The 14,980-nt window shown below is 38.1% G+C and overlaps 1 protein-coding gene across 1 annotated transcript in view; it reads right to left on the bottom strand.

Annotated features, from left to right (window-relative positions):
- Positions 1-1,027: 1,027 nt before the first annotated feature.
- SEMA3E (semaphorin 3E) overlaps positions 1,028-14,980 on the bottom strand; it is a 133,020-nt gene continuing 119,067 nt past the window's right edge. Inside the window, exons 14-17 of the mRNA XM_010395684.4 lie at positions 13,104-13,270; positions 7,485-7,552; positions 5,850-5,989; positions 1,028-4,288 (exon numbers count right to left, since the gene is read on the bottom strand). Of these exons, the coding sequence (XP_010393986.1) occupies positions 3,836-4,288; positions 5,850-5,989; positions 7,485-7,552; positions 13,104-13,270 (828 nt within the window). The 3' untranslated portion in view covers positions 1,028-3,835. The remainder of the gene's footprint in view (positions 4,289-5,849; positions 5,990-7,484; positions 7,553-13,103; positions 13,271-14,980) is intronic.

The raw sequence follows: 14,980 nt of genomic DNA, 5'->3' as shown, positions 1-14,980 counted from the left end.
ACCATCAGTCCAAATATCCCCCCCAACCTCCTTCTTCCCTCAGTTTAGATACTGACCATGATGTCTGGAATATTTATTTGGGTCACCTATCCCAGCTGTATCTCCTTCCAACCTCCCATGCATCCCCAGCTCCCTCACCCATGTGGCAGTATGAAAAGCAAAGAAAGGCCTTTGTTCTGTGTAAGCCCTGCTCAGCAATTAAAAAAAAAAAAAAAACAAACCTCTCTGTTTTATCGACCCTATGTTCAGCAAAAATACAAAACATTTCCCCACAGTAGCCACCGTGAAGAGAATTAACTCTACACCAGCCAAAACCAGCATACCCTCAAAATTTAATAGAAAATAAAAGAACAAGGGAAACTATATAACTATGTAAATTATGTTGATTCAAGCAGTTCTTCAAATATGTCTATTACCTGTGCTATTCAGGTACCTGAATAATTCCCGTTCAGGGCAATTATTTTTCTCGCTTGCCTACAGAAAGTGATCGGTTTTATGCTACAGAAAAGAGGTGTATAGCCTAAAAGCTTATTCTGAGATATAAAAGCCAGGAATTTCACAGCAGGTTAACACTCTCCTGCCCTGATGTCCCAAAAGAATCTGAGAGCACAGTAGTTTGCACAAGGTGACAGTAATCTCACCAACAACAAAAGAGCAAGAGCAAAGCAAAGGAAGTGTTTAGTCCAAGTGGTCTGGCTTTTCCTTCATCACGAAACAGGGTGGAGTCCAAAGTTTTATCCAAATTGTGGTTTCTCAGTGGATTTCCATCAGTTAGAATGTTCTGGGCTTAAGTGACCGTGTTCCACTCTGAAAATACATTCATCCACCAGATAGACTAAATCTACTCGTTACCCTGTGCCACATTTCCCATTTGGCAACTCTATACAAACATCTTTCTGTCCTTATCTGTGGTCTCTGCTCATGAAATTCATGGTGAAGGACATCTGTAGTTAACAATGTGTGACTAGTGAGCTGCAGATAATCATACTGTCTGGGGAAAATAAATTATAAGAAATAATATAGATTATTTCAGCCAAATATGGTTCTTAATTATATTTATAATTTGACCACTTCATGCACATACGAAATACATCAAACTCATAATGAAAAGAAGCAGACAATGCCCCCCAAATATACAAAGAAGCATTTTAAATAACATTGTGTTAAATGCACATTTGTGCATATCCTTCCAAAATACATTGTCACTCTTTCTCTTCTTCCGTAGATGTCAGAGCACTCTTTGAACAAGACCTTTTAGTTCTGAATTCTCACAGGCATTGCAGCCATGAAAGGAGCAAGGTGTAAGAAAAAAGTTAAATTTTAAAAGTCAAATAAAAAGATAATGCAAATCTCCACGTGTAAACACTAAAAGGATGGGTAGCTAAAAATACACACTCTCATATTAGATCAAGAATCCTGATTTCCATATCACATGATTTCCACTTGAAATCTCAGAGAATGAGACACAAAGTTCCATGAGGCTGAGATGCTATAATTCCTTTCTAATAGTTCATTAATGATACATTTAGCACTACATACTTGCAAATGAATCAAAAAGTAAAAAATAACTCCCATTGCTCTTTAAAAGAAGGGGATTCCATAATTCATCAGAAAAGTATTTTAGTAGTGTTTTAAAAGCTTTCCACCAACGATGTCAGTGAAGTTTGTATAGGGGATTAAGTATAGATCAGGGATGCTTGTTCTGTGTGTGCTCTCTGCCACAACCTCCAGTGCTGGCGCTTTCCATACAGCTGTAAACAAATAGGAGATCCTAAATGTAACTAAGTTCCATTAAACTGTTATAGAAACATGAATTTATCCAGTCTCCTCTCTCAGATCAAAGCTAGAAACTGCATGAATTCATGCAAGAATGCGGTCCAGGCTCATCTCTTAGAGAGGTATTGTAGCTAAACGAAGTGCAAACCCTCAGATACACTGATTCCCTTAACAGGCTGATGGAGATTCATCTGCTGCTATACCCACACCAGGTGAAACCCTGTTTTCCTCACACTGTGGTTGCTGACAGGGTGCCATGTGCTCCTTCCAAACACCAGTTTGGACAGGACAGTCTCTGCTCCGAGAGGAGCACAGCAAAGCTCACTGGTCCTGCCAGCTGCTGTGAGTTCCTGTCACAGCCTGTTTGGGAAACACTGGATTAGCACTGATTGCTGCATTTGGTAACACAGCAAACCACAAATCTCTGTTACCCAGACTGTTAATTCCCACTCTTCCCTGATTAGAAGTTGAAGCTCAACATGAAACTCTTTGTAGCTGATGAATCCCTTGTATATTTTCTTCATGACACAAAAATCTGGATCAGTTTGGCTATTTCCCCTAGTGGCATAATGTTCTTATTTTAGGAATTAACTCATTTGTAACTAACTTGTGTTTACATTTAACTTGTGTTTATGTTTACTTTGTGTTTAACTTCCCTATCTTTAATTTTTTTACTATTCAATTTTAAGAAATCAAAAATCCAATTTATATTGTAATATTAAATTTCTCAGGTATTGAAATGCTTGTTTTGCTGCATTTTCTGCATCTGGTTTCTTAAAGCAAGCTTTACTTAAAGAGATATATATATATATATATATATATATATACACACTTTTTTTTTTTTTTGAAGTAAGTCTTGAAAGACCTAGATTGTAAGCGACTTAGTTCTTTTGATCTCTTTTCCTGGTATCAGTCACAAGAGGAGCAAAGCAGCCCTTTCAAACAGAGATCTCACATCAGAAAAAGATTTATGTGGACCAGATCCTGAAACTATAGAAACACAGCTGCATAATGCTGTTTTTGTTTTTAATCTACATCCTAACTTTTTATGACTGCATTTTACCCCAAAAGCACATTAACATCATAAAACATCACTTATTTTAAATGCTGCCTTTCCAGTATAAATTACTTCCAACATTGCCTACTAAATATGTGGGTTTAGCACATGGAGACTAAAAGTGTGTGCTGAAAGCAAACCAGCTATGGATCTCGGTAATACTTCTTTGCTTACATTTCTTCAGAAAAGTAATTTAAATATCGAGTTTCCCTTTCTTTTGCCACAAGAGGGCGATCCCTTAATTCGTGTCACCATGAAGGCAACGTACAGACGCAAGATGGACTCGTTTTCTATCTAAACCATTATTTCAGCTTCTTGTATAGGTAAATTGATGAATCTCATTCTGTCTGTGTTCTCAGCATGCATGTGACTTACATGAAGTTACTAGGCAATATTATTTAGCTGTGGGAGCACACTGCTCTTCATAAATGACTGATACTGAAAAGAGGGTGGGAAGTAAATAGGATTTCCCTTCATTATCTTTAGAAATAGCAGTACACTGTATTAACACAACTCATTAATCTCAGTGATAAACTCAGAAAGGTCACAATCAAAAGGAATAAGTTCTTAAGACGTGCTGCTTTCAGAAGCATGAGAAATTTGTGAAACAAAGAAAAGATGTGTTATACTTTTCATCCACTTGTGAATGCTTTAGCTATTTGAATTTGTTAAATATGCCATCATGTGCAACAAGATACAGTGCAAGCACGATCCACACAGGAAACTGATTTAAGCACTCAAAGTCTGAAGATTGTCACATCCTCCCTAATGCAAAGCTCTGATTGCATTGACTTACTTAGAACCAGATAGTTGGGAAGATTTTGTTTAAAATGCTTCTGAACAGTCATCATGAGTGTACAATATAACTTACCATAGCATTTTTGTTTTCAGTCCCACTATTTTACATATATAAACCTGTGAAATTTACTCAAACCAAGACTGATTTCTCCCTTGTAAGTCCAAATAAAATTTTGCTCAGAAACAGTGGATGGGTTTTGTCCATCAAGAGTCAGCTATGTTCCTGGGCAACCGGTAATGCTCTGGCCTGATCCTTGCTTTCTTCTCCTGTGGGTTGGCATATTTCCACTTGGATGGAGACATTTTCAGCTTTTTTCTCTTCTTATCTGTACACCACACTTTTTCACAGTATTCTTCCACCCTCTGGAAGTTGCTGTAACCTATCAGTTGAAGAAATTCCTTATACCATGGCTTTGAAGCCTGAGGTATACTGCTCTGCATTGGGCATGGCATTTTGTGAGGGATCTCCTCCTCATAGTCTTTATTGAACATTTCATCTACACGTTCCTCCTCAACTATTTCCAGGTTGATTTTCCTGACAGTGTGAACAATGCTGTGTTCCACTGTCTGACAAAAATAAGTCCCTGCATCCAGCCGATGCAGCTTCAGGAATAAAAGGCCAAGGTCCATTTTTATTATTCTATCATCGGTCTTCACCTGAAAAAAAAAAAAAGCTGTTATAGAGCACAGGCCTTTGCTATTATATTAAACCAGTGCTATTATTTCTGAACTGTACTTTCATGACCATAGTATTAAATTTTGAGAGGAAGATTAGAGATCCACAAATTTTTAATTCACAGGGATTTTTTAATGACAAAAATATTTACTTGAAGTAAAGAAAAGATTGAGCTGTAAATGGAGAACCTTCTAAAGAATCTGGGAAGCATGGAAGAACATATAGTGGAGCAGACAGTTTCCTGTTTTAATTGCAGAGGAAAATAAGTGAGAAACATGCAAATAATCTACTGGATGGAAAACAATAGGGCATTTGCCAGCTGACCTGTGGTAAGGATTCCTGTGAATTCTCTTGTAGACTGGTATGCTTTTGAGGACACATTAATAGGTATTTGTATATCTAACTGCAGGATCGTTATGATCTTAAGGCCTCAGTTCTGTGTCTGGTGTTTGAGTTCCTCCTACAGCTCCCAAAGGCTGCGTTACTGACTACAAGACATTCACAGATGCTGGCAAGCAGGGAGCTCTGAGCTGTCTAATCCAGCAGCAGGAGTGGCCACAAAAATGGTATCCTCAGCTTTTCATTTACCAAAAAGGTGATGAATTTAAGCAGAAGTACTGGGTGATGAAGGGATCGAAAGCAGCCCTGAAGAGAAGCACTTGGGGGTACTGAGGGACGAGAAACTGGATGAGAGCTGGCCACACCCACTTGAAGAAAGCCAAGTGTATGTTGTGCTGTATAACAAGAAGTGTGGCCAACAGGTCAAGGGAAGGATTTGTCCCCTTCTACTCTGCTCTGGTAAGACCCCACCTGGGGTGCTGCATCTGGCTCTGGGATCCTCAGTGCAAGGCAGAAATGGACCTGTTAGGCTGGGGCTGAAGGAGGGTCACAAAAATGAAGACAGGAATGGGGCACCTCTCCTGTGAAGAAAGAGAGAGCTGGGAGTGCTCAGCCTACAGGACAGGAGGTTCCAGGCAGACCTTATTGTGACCTTTTGATACTTAAAGAGGGGTTATAAGAAAGATGGTAACTTTTGTACCAGCCCCTGTAGTGACATATCTACACTGTAGTGGTATCTACATTGATGTGTATCAGAGAGGTATTGAGGAATAAATATCATATCACCTATGAAGGACTTTCATAATGGCAAAATACATGTAAAAAAGGCAGAGAATCCACCAATATTCATTTGCAAAAGATTCTATAATGTAATGGACAAGGCTGAAAGAATGAATAGATGTTAAGCTGGACTAACACTAGAAATAATATGTACACATTTCACCCCTGAAAAAGCATACCAAGAGAAGTGATGGATTTTCTTAAATAAGCTTCACTACATTTCTAACATCTGCATTCAAGATGCTGAATGCAAACACCAGGTGAAATTCTCAGGTCTATTAACTCAAGAGACCAGATGAACATAGTGATTTTCCCTGACACACATATACATTTCAGCAACTGATGACAGGAATTCAGTGAAGATGTAATGTTCCTAACAACAGGCTCTTTTATTGGAAAAAGTTAGTCTATAAGAACATTTACCTCTTCCTTCTTAGTTTCATGTGCTCGCTGGACAAACCAGATTACTTTTGCTTGTAAGGTCCGAGGGGTGCACTCCAGAAGGGTGCTGTTGTACTCTATTCCATAAACAAGTCTCTCCTCAGTCTTCTCCAAGACTTCACCTGGAAGGGAAATAAATGTTTCAAAAATGTGTTACTGCAAGTACTTGTTACACTCCATACTTCATTTACTTTTAAGAGTGAAGCTTAATTCAGATCCAACCATATAGTGACTGAAAAGTAATGTCTAATGGAGGTCTGACCTGCTAAATGAATTTTCCCATCATCCCAGACTTTTACAGTATTTGAACAAATTGTGCTGTGACTCACCTAAGATTATACACAGAAAAACAGATCTCAGCCTTTCACACTGGTAATTTCTTGTGCCTGGTTCTTATGAATAGTTAATTTCATTTTCACTCAGTGAAACAGGAGGATTCAAAACATGTTTAAATACAATAAATAATTCAATTCTTTTAGGGATAATGACAGCACATAACCTTTTGCAGAATAAAATTATAAATACTTTAACCAATATTATATACATCCATGCTATACATGTGTAAACTGAATGTATAGTTTGGGCCCAAGGGTGCTAATAAAAACAAAGTGAATGAATTTAATCAAAATTTAATTCTGGTTTTCAATCCAAAAAAAAAACACCTAGAGGAGGATAAACTAGTTGTTACACTGGATAAAAGCAATTGCCTCATTAATGAAATCATCTTATTCCATAATAGTGAGAAAGGTTCTTGAGACCACATAGCTTTATACCTTAAAAAATACACTATTTTATATATTGTGATTTCTCTCTTGTATTTCAAACTTGTGGAAGAATTAGCACTTAATATTGGAATATACTTTACCAAAATGTACTATATTCTCCAAAGGACTTCAATTTTAATGAAGCTTTCTCTTGTAAATATATATATATATATATATATATATATATATATATATAATATTTAAAATAGTGTTTCTCTGGCTATCTTTCTTGAAGAACCTTTTTTGTTTCATTTTTTTCTCCTACAAATGTATTGTGTGTTATCCTGCAAAATACTGAGGATTTCCAGGCAACTGTTTTCTTTCTGTTTTGCTATTCCCAATACCCATGTTTGAAATCCTCACTTTCTAAGGCTTGAACAACAGCATTAGACACAGTACTCTATCTTTTTTTTTAAGAGAAAACTTGATAATGATCATAAATACACATTTTTGTTCTGGCATGTCACTGGCCCTTCCTGTGCTTCAATTCTGTCAAAGTGTCCTGGTTATTTAATGCACATTTCAGGATGCAGCTCCGTTGTTTCTTATTCCTGCCCCATCTTTCTGCTTTTCTTTCCGTTGGAACCCATTGAGATGCATTATCCACGATTTTGGTCTGAATGTCAGTACTGCAGGACCACATGAACATTTTGGGATGCTCCTGACCTACCACTGAGACAGTCACTCTTAGACCTGGATGTCAGGGGCTCGTCCCCACAGCCCTTATAACACTACAGGAACATGCCAGTGAAAAGAGGCGAGTGAGATCATGGTCTGGCTCATGCTGTTGGCAAACTCTGTGGTGGCTGTTCCAGGCATTTACAAGCAATTTGTAGGTGTGTGAGTAGATTACCAGTGAACTGCTGGCCAAAGCACTGCTGCGCTGCATTTCCGTGCCGAACATCTTGTCTGCGGAAACGTCTGGAGGGGAAAAAGGGGAAGTATTTGAGAGAACATGTTAGCTTACATGTTGTTGGGTTTATGCTAAATTGGCATTCATTAAAAACTTAAGGAGTTAAATCTTGATTGCTAACAATTTACCATTGTTGTGAGAAGTACTCGTTTATAAATCAGTATTTATAAACCTACTGGGTGACAGGTGTACAGTTATCTGGAGAAGAGGCACAATTATGTTTCCATTTTATATATAACTACACTGATGTTATAAATACTAAAACAAGATCTTTTGAACCAACTAGGTAACATTCAGTCAAAGGGACCTTTAGTCTCTCTTTGGGTTCTCTCTCTCTCTCGCTCCAGAAAAGAAGGAAATTTTCCTTTTTTAATTTAGAACAATTTCCCATTTGTGTGAATAGTACTTCTTTTATCCCTCACTCTCATGTCGTTTTTTTCACTTGGGAATCTCAAAGCACAGAGGAAATACTTTCTTTTATTTCACCTTTGTAGCAGACAGTTACTGAGCTTGTTTTGCTCAACAGGGAAACAGACACATTCATGAATGCCCATGCCTAGAAAATGAACTGGTGGCAGAACTGTGGTCAGAACATGGGAGCCCTGTTTTTGACCTGGAACTAATGTCTGTGCTTTTGAAAGAAAATAAGGTTTGGGGGTTTTATATGCATTTACAGAAAAAAAAAATGAAAACCATGATTATGTGGTGCATTCCCAGAAGAATTGTGCTTTTATATCGCATTTTTTCTTTGAGTGTCCTGATAAATAAAATTGTTTACTTGGGAAATAAAAGAGTCTATTGGAAGGCTGTGTCTTGCTAGATTAGTATGTCCAACAACCTCAAATTTAGTTTCTCTAAGCATGAAGAGTAATTCTACACAGTATTGCCAAGGCCAATATAACAGATTAACAGAAGAAATATGCAGTGCAGCAAATCTTTCATGGTAGGTATGTGTACAGTATAAATTATTTATGTTAGAAACAAGCAAAGCCAAAGAGTTCTGTTACTCTTTACTTTTACTACTGAAATAATGTTATTCTACAGTTCCATGTGAACCCAAAAGATAAAATTTTAACTTGGCACAAATCAATTTACTGAAACTATGCATATTTACACCATCTAAAGGCCTTGTCCATTGATGTTACTCATTTCATTTCTAACCTGGCAGTAGACAGTGATTATTTTCTGAGTTGTGTTATCCATATGGACTCCTGAGCCAATGCTCTTGGTGGACCAAGATCACAGCTTTAACCTCCACTGATATTCAGTGAAGAACCAGTGGTTTTTACACTGTTGTTCCAGGGAAATCTGGAAATTCCGTGAGGAGTGCATTGGGATTTTAGGGAGCAATGCTAACAATACTTGCATCCTATTAAAGAAAAACAGAGATTCTGATGTAGCAACTGGGCCTTATTCTGCCCTGGGAGCTCTCTTTGCAATGTGTAGTGTCAGTGCTGATAAATGCTGTCACCAGGTTTGCAGGTCTGTGTATGTAGATTACTCAGAAGAGACATCCTCCTACACAAATATACATAAACACTATAGGATATGCATTAGCCTTTAAAAAAACAAACAAGACAGCCCTGCTTCTGTCAGGTCCAACAGCCCTATCTAGCAGGAACAGGACAGGTAGTAGGCAGGTTCTATTTATTTATCAGTTCCTTAAGATAATTGTAAAGCTAAAAAAATCCTAGTTCTGTAAGACAGGGTTATTTCTCCAGTTTTCAGAATCATTAAAGAAAAAGAAACGTTTGTTTTATGGAATTTAACTGCTGTGACTGTGAAGACTGGGGAAGTTACCAGTTACCAGTGCCTTCACTTGTTATTTTCTTGAATAGAAGGAAAGAATGGGGAGAGGTTCTGAAAGAGAAGGAGATGCTGGAGATAAACTCATTTCACAAATACTGACAGAAGCCTGATTTTTTTTTAATTTTTTCTTAGAAATTATTTTACTCAGAATTCTGTGAATAATAGAGTATCAGACTGAGATAATTACAGAACAATTTTTAGTGATTAATAAATGTACTGAATGTACGGAAGTATCTTTTGCAATCTATAATTTCATTAATTTAGATTCCAGCCCTTAACCCTGTGCTTTCAGGAAGATAAGTAAAAATGATCTGCAAGATAGAAATACAGTCATCACCATCGTCATCATCGTCATCATCACCATAATTTTCATTTTTCTTTATAATTTCCCAGGAATGTATGAGGCAAAATCAAAATGTCTAGGGAAATAAAGGCACCGCTGTGCTTTGCATAAATGTATCAGTAGACTGCATGCTTGCTGGTGGAGTGGGTGATGGGGAAGGAAGCCAGAGAGGGAGAGGAGGCAGGGGAGTGACTGTCAGCTTCTAAAAATTAGCTAAAGAATCACACTAGACCTACCCAAGCTCAAAGACATTTTAAAATTACTTCAGACCTTTTTCAGCCTGCATGGTGAGCTGGCACAGCAAAGAATCTCACCTTTAGAATTTAGTGCTTGTTCAGATAAAAATTTAATCTGCCTAAATCAGGTTGTAGAACTAATAGTGAACTAACTCATTTAAGTCCTGGATCTCTGCTTTCTCAAGTGCACTTCATGAAATTTGAATGCAATAGAAATCCCTTCTGCCATCTGAGGTATTTGCAATATGCAGGAGCCATACACCTGTAATTACCACGGAACTGTGGTGTGCTGTGCTGCCAGCATCAAGATATGGGATTTTGAGCTCAGTTTTTATTTTTCCTTAATTAAATCCTACATTTAATTAGTTATCCAGGTTATGCATGTACAAGGAATTATAGACTTTCAGAATTTAAAAAATTATTACCAGATGCCAAGCAGAGGGTTTTTGTATTTATGCTTCACTTCTCTCTAAATCCGTTACATGCCTTAGTTTACAGATTTCTCTTTAATGTTTCTCTAAACACTTGTTATACCCTGGAGGCATCAGGATCTAAAGCAGACAGCATTTGGATCAAAGTGGGGAGGACACGTTGTACATCCCTGCCCCAATTCAACTCTTTACCAGTAGGACTGGAACTAAAAAGAGAGCTTTGAACAGTGCCCTTACTCACTAGCAGTACTGGTCTTACAAATCCAAAGTCCACCTGAACTTACAGCATGAGGGCCACATTTGAGCAGACAGAAGTGGTATTAAGGCCAGCTCAAGTGTGTTGCAATGTAAGGCACAACTCCATTACTTCAGTGAAGGGAGGGATATCAGGAACAGGAGAAACAAGTGTTCTTCAATGCCCCTTACACTCACATTACTTTATATCACCATGTACAGCTCTAGCAGAAATCTGGAGCCCTGAGACAAGGCCAGACTAAGATATGAATGTTCTGGGATGTGGCATTAATTCTGTCTGGAGCCCAAGGAAGCCATGGCAGGGTTATCAACTACTCAGTGCCACTTGGTATCAGAAAACTCCACGCTGTCTACTGGGACCTGACTTTTCCCGTAGTACTCTTCACGTGGTACGTGACGAGAAAACAACCTAAAACAACTTCTATACACGTCCCTAGTACCTGTCCCTCTCCTGTCCCTGCCACACAGTTAGTGTAAGGTCTTAAATTTAAAATGTTCTGAGCTTCAGCTGTGACCTAAAGTGAACAAGGCGAATGCCATTCATGCCTTTCAACACTTGCTGGCTGTTCCCCAAACTTCTATATGTAAAACAAGTTTTGCAGACTTTGAGAACATTCAATTGAGTGCAAATCCCTTCTCCAGTGCTACAGTGCTTATCTTAAGAGAAGGAAGGAGATAACAGCAGTATTTTCTTCTTTTAGAGGCTGACCTGCTGAATGTTGGGGAGGTAAGGCATAGGAAGGTGCCTGGGGTGCTGCCCATATCACTCCACCCTGGATAAATGTGTTTTCAGGGAACTTAAAGGCTGCTACTCTGGAAATTGTCTTAGTTGAGAAACATGTACAACAAAGTTCAGTGAGTTTCTCTTCTCTTTTCTTAGACAGCAAGTAGCCTGCACAACATAAATGGTGATACTGCTAGCAAGTTAAAGGCTGTTGGGAAATTTTTAACCTCCCCTTCCTTTCCAAATGCCTTTTACATCATTAGATGAGTAACCCATATGCTTTATCATTATGATAATCCAATTTCTACTTCTACTGTAGGACATTCATCTCCCTGGCCCACTATATAGCTGCTCATCTTTCTTAATCTGGGCCCTGAAAATTTTAACCAGACTCATCTCACCCTGAGCAGTCAACCAGAGCCCACTGCTTCCCTTCAGGTCTATTCACAAAAGGCACAAGAAAATTTTGCAATCCTGCTTGCAAAAGCAGTTCAGGTTTCCTGCTTGGTTTAACCTGTGCCTTAGTGCAGTAAATCCAAGAGATTCTTAATTATGCTGAGTCACAGACTCTGTTTCTCATTTGTATTTTTAAATGTGCCTTATCCAAAAAGTGATGTTACCAAAGGTAACATGACTGTATTAATTATCTTTTATAAAACTCTATGGAAATGTCTGTTATGCCTGAAAATAGTCCGCCTGCATTTGTTTGAGTGCATCCAGGTTCATGGAAAGATAAGATGTGCAGGATGAAAAATAAATAAATACAAAGCCCCACCTTCCTGATTTTCTTTAGGAAACAATAATACATTTGGGATAATATGACTTGGTTGGGACTGAACCACCTCCACCAGTTTTGAAAACTCTCTCTGGAATTTATCAAATTTATTCTTGTAGTCCTTTCAGGTCTAATATAAATAGGCATGTATTTTTAGAACCAGTTATTGCAAAAAAAGGCACAGAAAGATTTTCAATTGCACATTAGCAAAATTTTGCTGACTCAGGTAAGAAATTGCTCTCTCTAGGTGGCAAAGGTGACTAATTTTATGAAAAGGTCTGGATTAAAACACACATGTTCTAGATACTTGATCTGTGTAGCTGAATTGCAGAACCTGGATTTGAGAGGGAAGGGAGGACAACAGGTCCCAGGGAAATCATTGAATGAAAGTGTAAAGGTCAAGAACCACCCAGTGAAGGGTGGTACCAAGAAAGAGTCTCCAAAAGGAAGAATTAAAGCACCCAAATCAGGTTTCTGATTTGAACTGGCCTCTAGAGTAACTTGCCTTTCCATGCACTGCAGAAAACCTAAACCAAACCTTAGCTTTTGCAGAAATTCTGATTTGATTTTGGCTGGTAAAGGTATATTACTATTAACAAAGATTCTTTGCTTTTTTTTAGAAATTCTGTTGTATATGTTATTGCAGTCTAGTATCCTTGCTGTGTAATACTACCAAACTAGGTCTCTGATGTTCAAAGACTTGAAAAGATTCTTAAGGAAATTAAGGTTTACAGTGTAATACAAATAATTAGAAAATGACTTAGCTTTAGTCATAAATATATTCCTGGTACAGCATTTTATGCCATCCTGTGAGTTTGGTTCCTTGCAATCCCCTAAGGTTATGCTGATAAATTAGCAGCTGACATCTCACTGTTTGGTTATGTCTGAGGGGGAGATACGAAGTTGCAGAATACTTTGTGTTGCAGTAGAAACTGTAGATGCAGACATTTTGCAAAAAGCGTATCAGAAAAAGCACCAGCTCTCACCTCTTTGCCTGCACTCCTGTGGGGTAGTATCGCGAGCAGGAGATCCCATCCCAGGCGCAGTAGGGATCCCGAGCGAGGCAGCAGTCGGCGCAGGCTGTGCCGTACATGTCACACTGGTGGAACTTCACTTGAGCTATGACTGACTCGGATCCCACGTAGAGCTGTTGCTGCAAGAAATACACCACATAGGATTGCTAGAATGTCCACTGAAACTTCTCTTCCCAATGCAGTTATTAATTAATCGTTGCTTGCTGGTTGCGCATCCAACCTGTGACCTGAGGGAGGCAGAGTTACTCTGTAGGAAAATACCTGATTACAGATTAAGCTCTCCTACTGAAGGACAGGGAAACAGAAAGAAGGTAAAATGAACAAGTTTATTTTGTCATTTCCTCGCTTCTGAAGTTTCAGCTTTGTGTTTGAATAGGCAAGGGTTTATATTTCCTTTTCTTCGTCAAGATGTTTTCCAATGCCTCCCTCTTTACACTTGTCTGTCACTTAACTGATCTGCAAAAGTCCCCAGCTTGACATAAAAGACGTTAAAAAAAGAAATTCAGATAGGCAAGGGTTATAAGCAAACTCAAAATGGGACTTTTTAAGTAAATTTAACTCTTGATGTGCCCACTTAGAACATGGTCAGTATTTACATGCACAGTAGTGCTATGATTTGTATAATCCCTCAGTGCACAGGAGATAGATAGATAGATAGATAGATAGATAGATAGATAGATATTTAATTGTTTTCCTGTTGTTGTGCAGTCTTTCCTTACAAATTAACTGATCACTATCTACTTCTTTAATGTTTATTTGCAGAGTTTGGGTGGGGTTCTTTTCAGCATTAACATTGACTGTTTGAATCTTTTAAGTTCACATAGATGTCTTTTTCAAATCAAATGACAGATAAACAATCTTATTCTTCAGATGCTAGCACAATAATTTCAGAAGAAAATACCTTGAATTTACAGGAATTTGAGAAAAAGTCTTGTTGCTGATGAATGTAAATTTTCTGAACACAGAAGTATTCACTGTGCACTGCAATAGAAACTGCTTATGCACAGCTCACTTCCACAGTTTTACCAGTCAGAAAAAAGATTCCTAAGCTGTGCTCATCCTAATGGCCAAATTTAGTCATAATTCCTACTCTTCAACCAAGATTTCAAAATCTGGTATTTGAAAATTACTTAAAGATGGAAAATACTGACACCTCATTTAGTCTATCACAAAATAAAGATTTTAATCCAGGTAGTCCATTCTTGTTTCTTATTATACCTCTCATATCTCTTTAGATCACAGAAATTTAACTTTCAGAGATGCCATGGGAAGAAATTAGGAGAGGCTGTTAACAGCAATGCTTGAAGAATTTTTCTGGTGAGATAAACCAGACGATAGTAGCAGGAACTCAATCTGCCAACTGGAATGAAGAGAAAACCTAGGATACTTGTTTGAGGGGAATTCTTTGTCTGCAAGCACTGCAGTGTGATTGTCCCAGAAGGCATGAACAACACTTTCAATGAGACATACAAGATGAGATTTTCTCTTTTATCTTTTAGCAGGGGTAAAGACTTCTTTAAGTCTTGGTAAATCACAGGAGGGAAAAGAAGCATCTGATATCTAGCCAACTAAACATCAAAGAACATTCTTTCCCAGTCTCTGCAGATAACTAGCTCAGTCCTGAAATCTGATATTTTATGTACCATGACTTGGTGAAGACTGGTCAGTGTTATAAGGATATGGAGACATAGGTAGCAAGGAGGTCTCCACAGGCTCAGTAACTCCAAGTTCAAAAGAGATCAGTGAAGATGCTTGAGGTACATAATTTTTTTCTCATATACTCAACTAAGTTATATTCCTGCTGATTTTAAAGACAAAACTACTTGGTG

Source organism: Corvus cornix, chromosome 1A (assembly GCF_000738735.6).
Source record: "Corvus cornix cornix isolate S_Up_H32 chromosome 1A, ASM73873v5, whole genome shotgun sequence".
NCBI classification, from domain to species: domain Eukaryota; kingdom Metazoa; phylum Chordata; class Aves; order Passeriformes; family Corvidae; genus Corvus; species Corvus cornix.
This window is presented reverse-complemented; position numbering and strand designations above follow the sequence as displayed.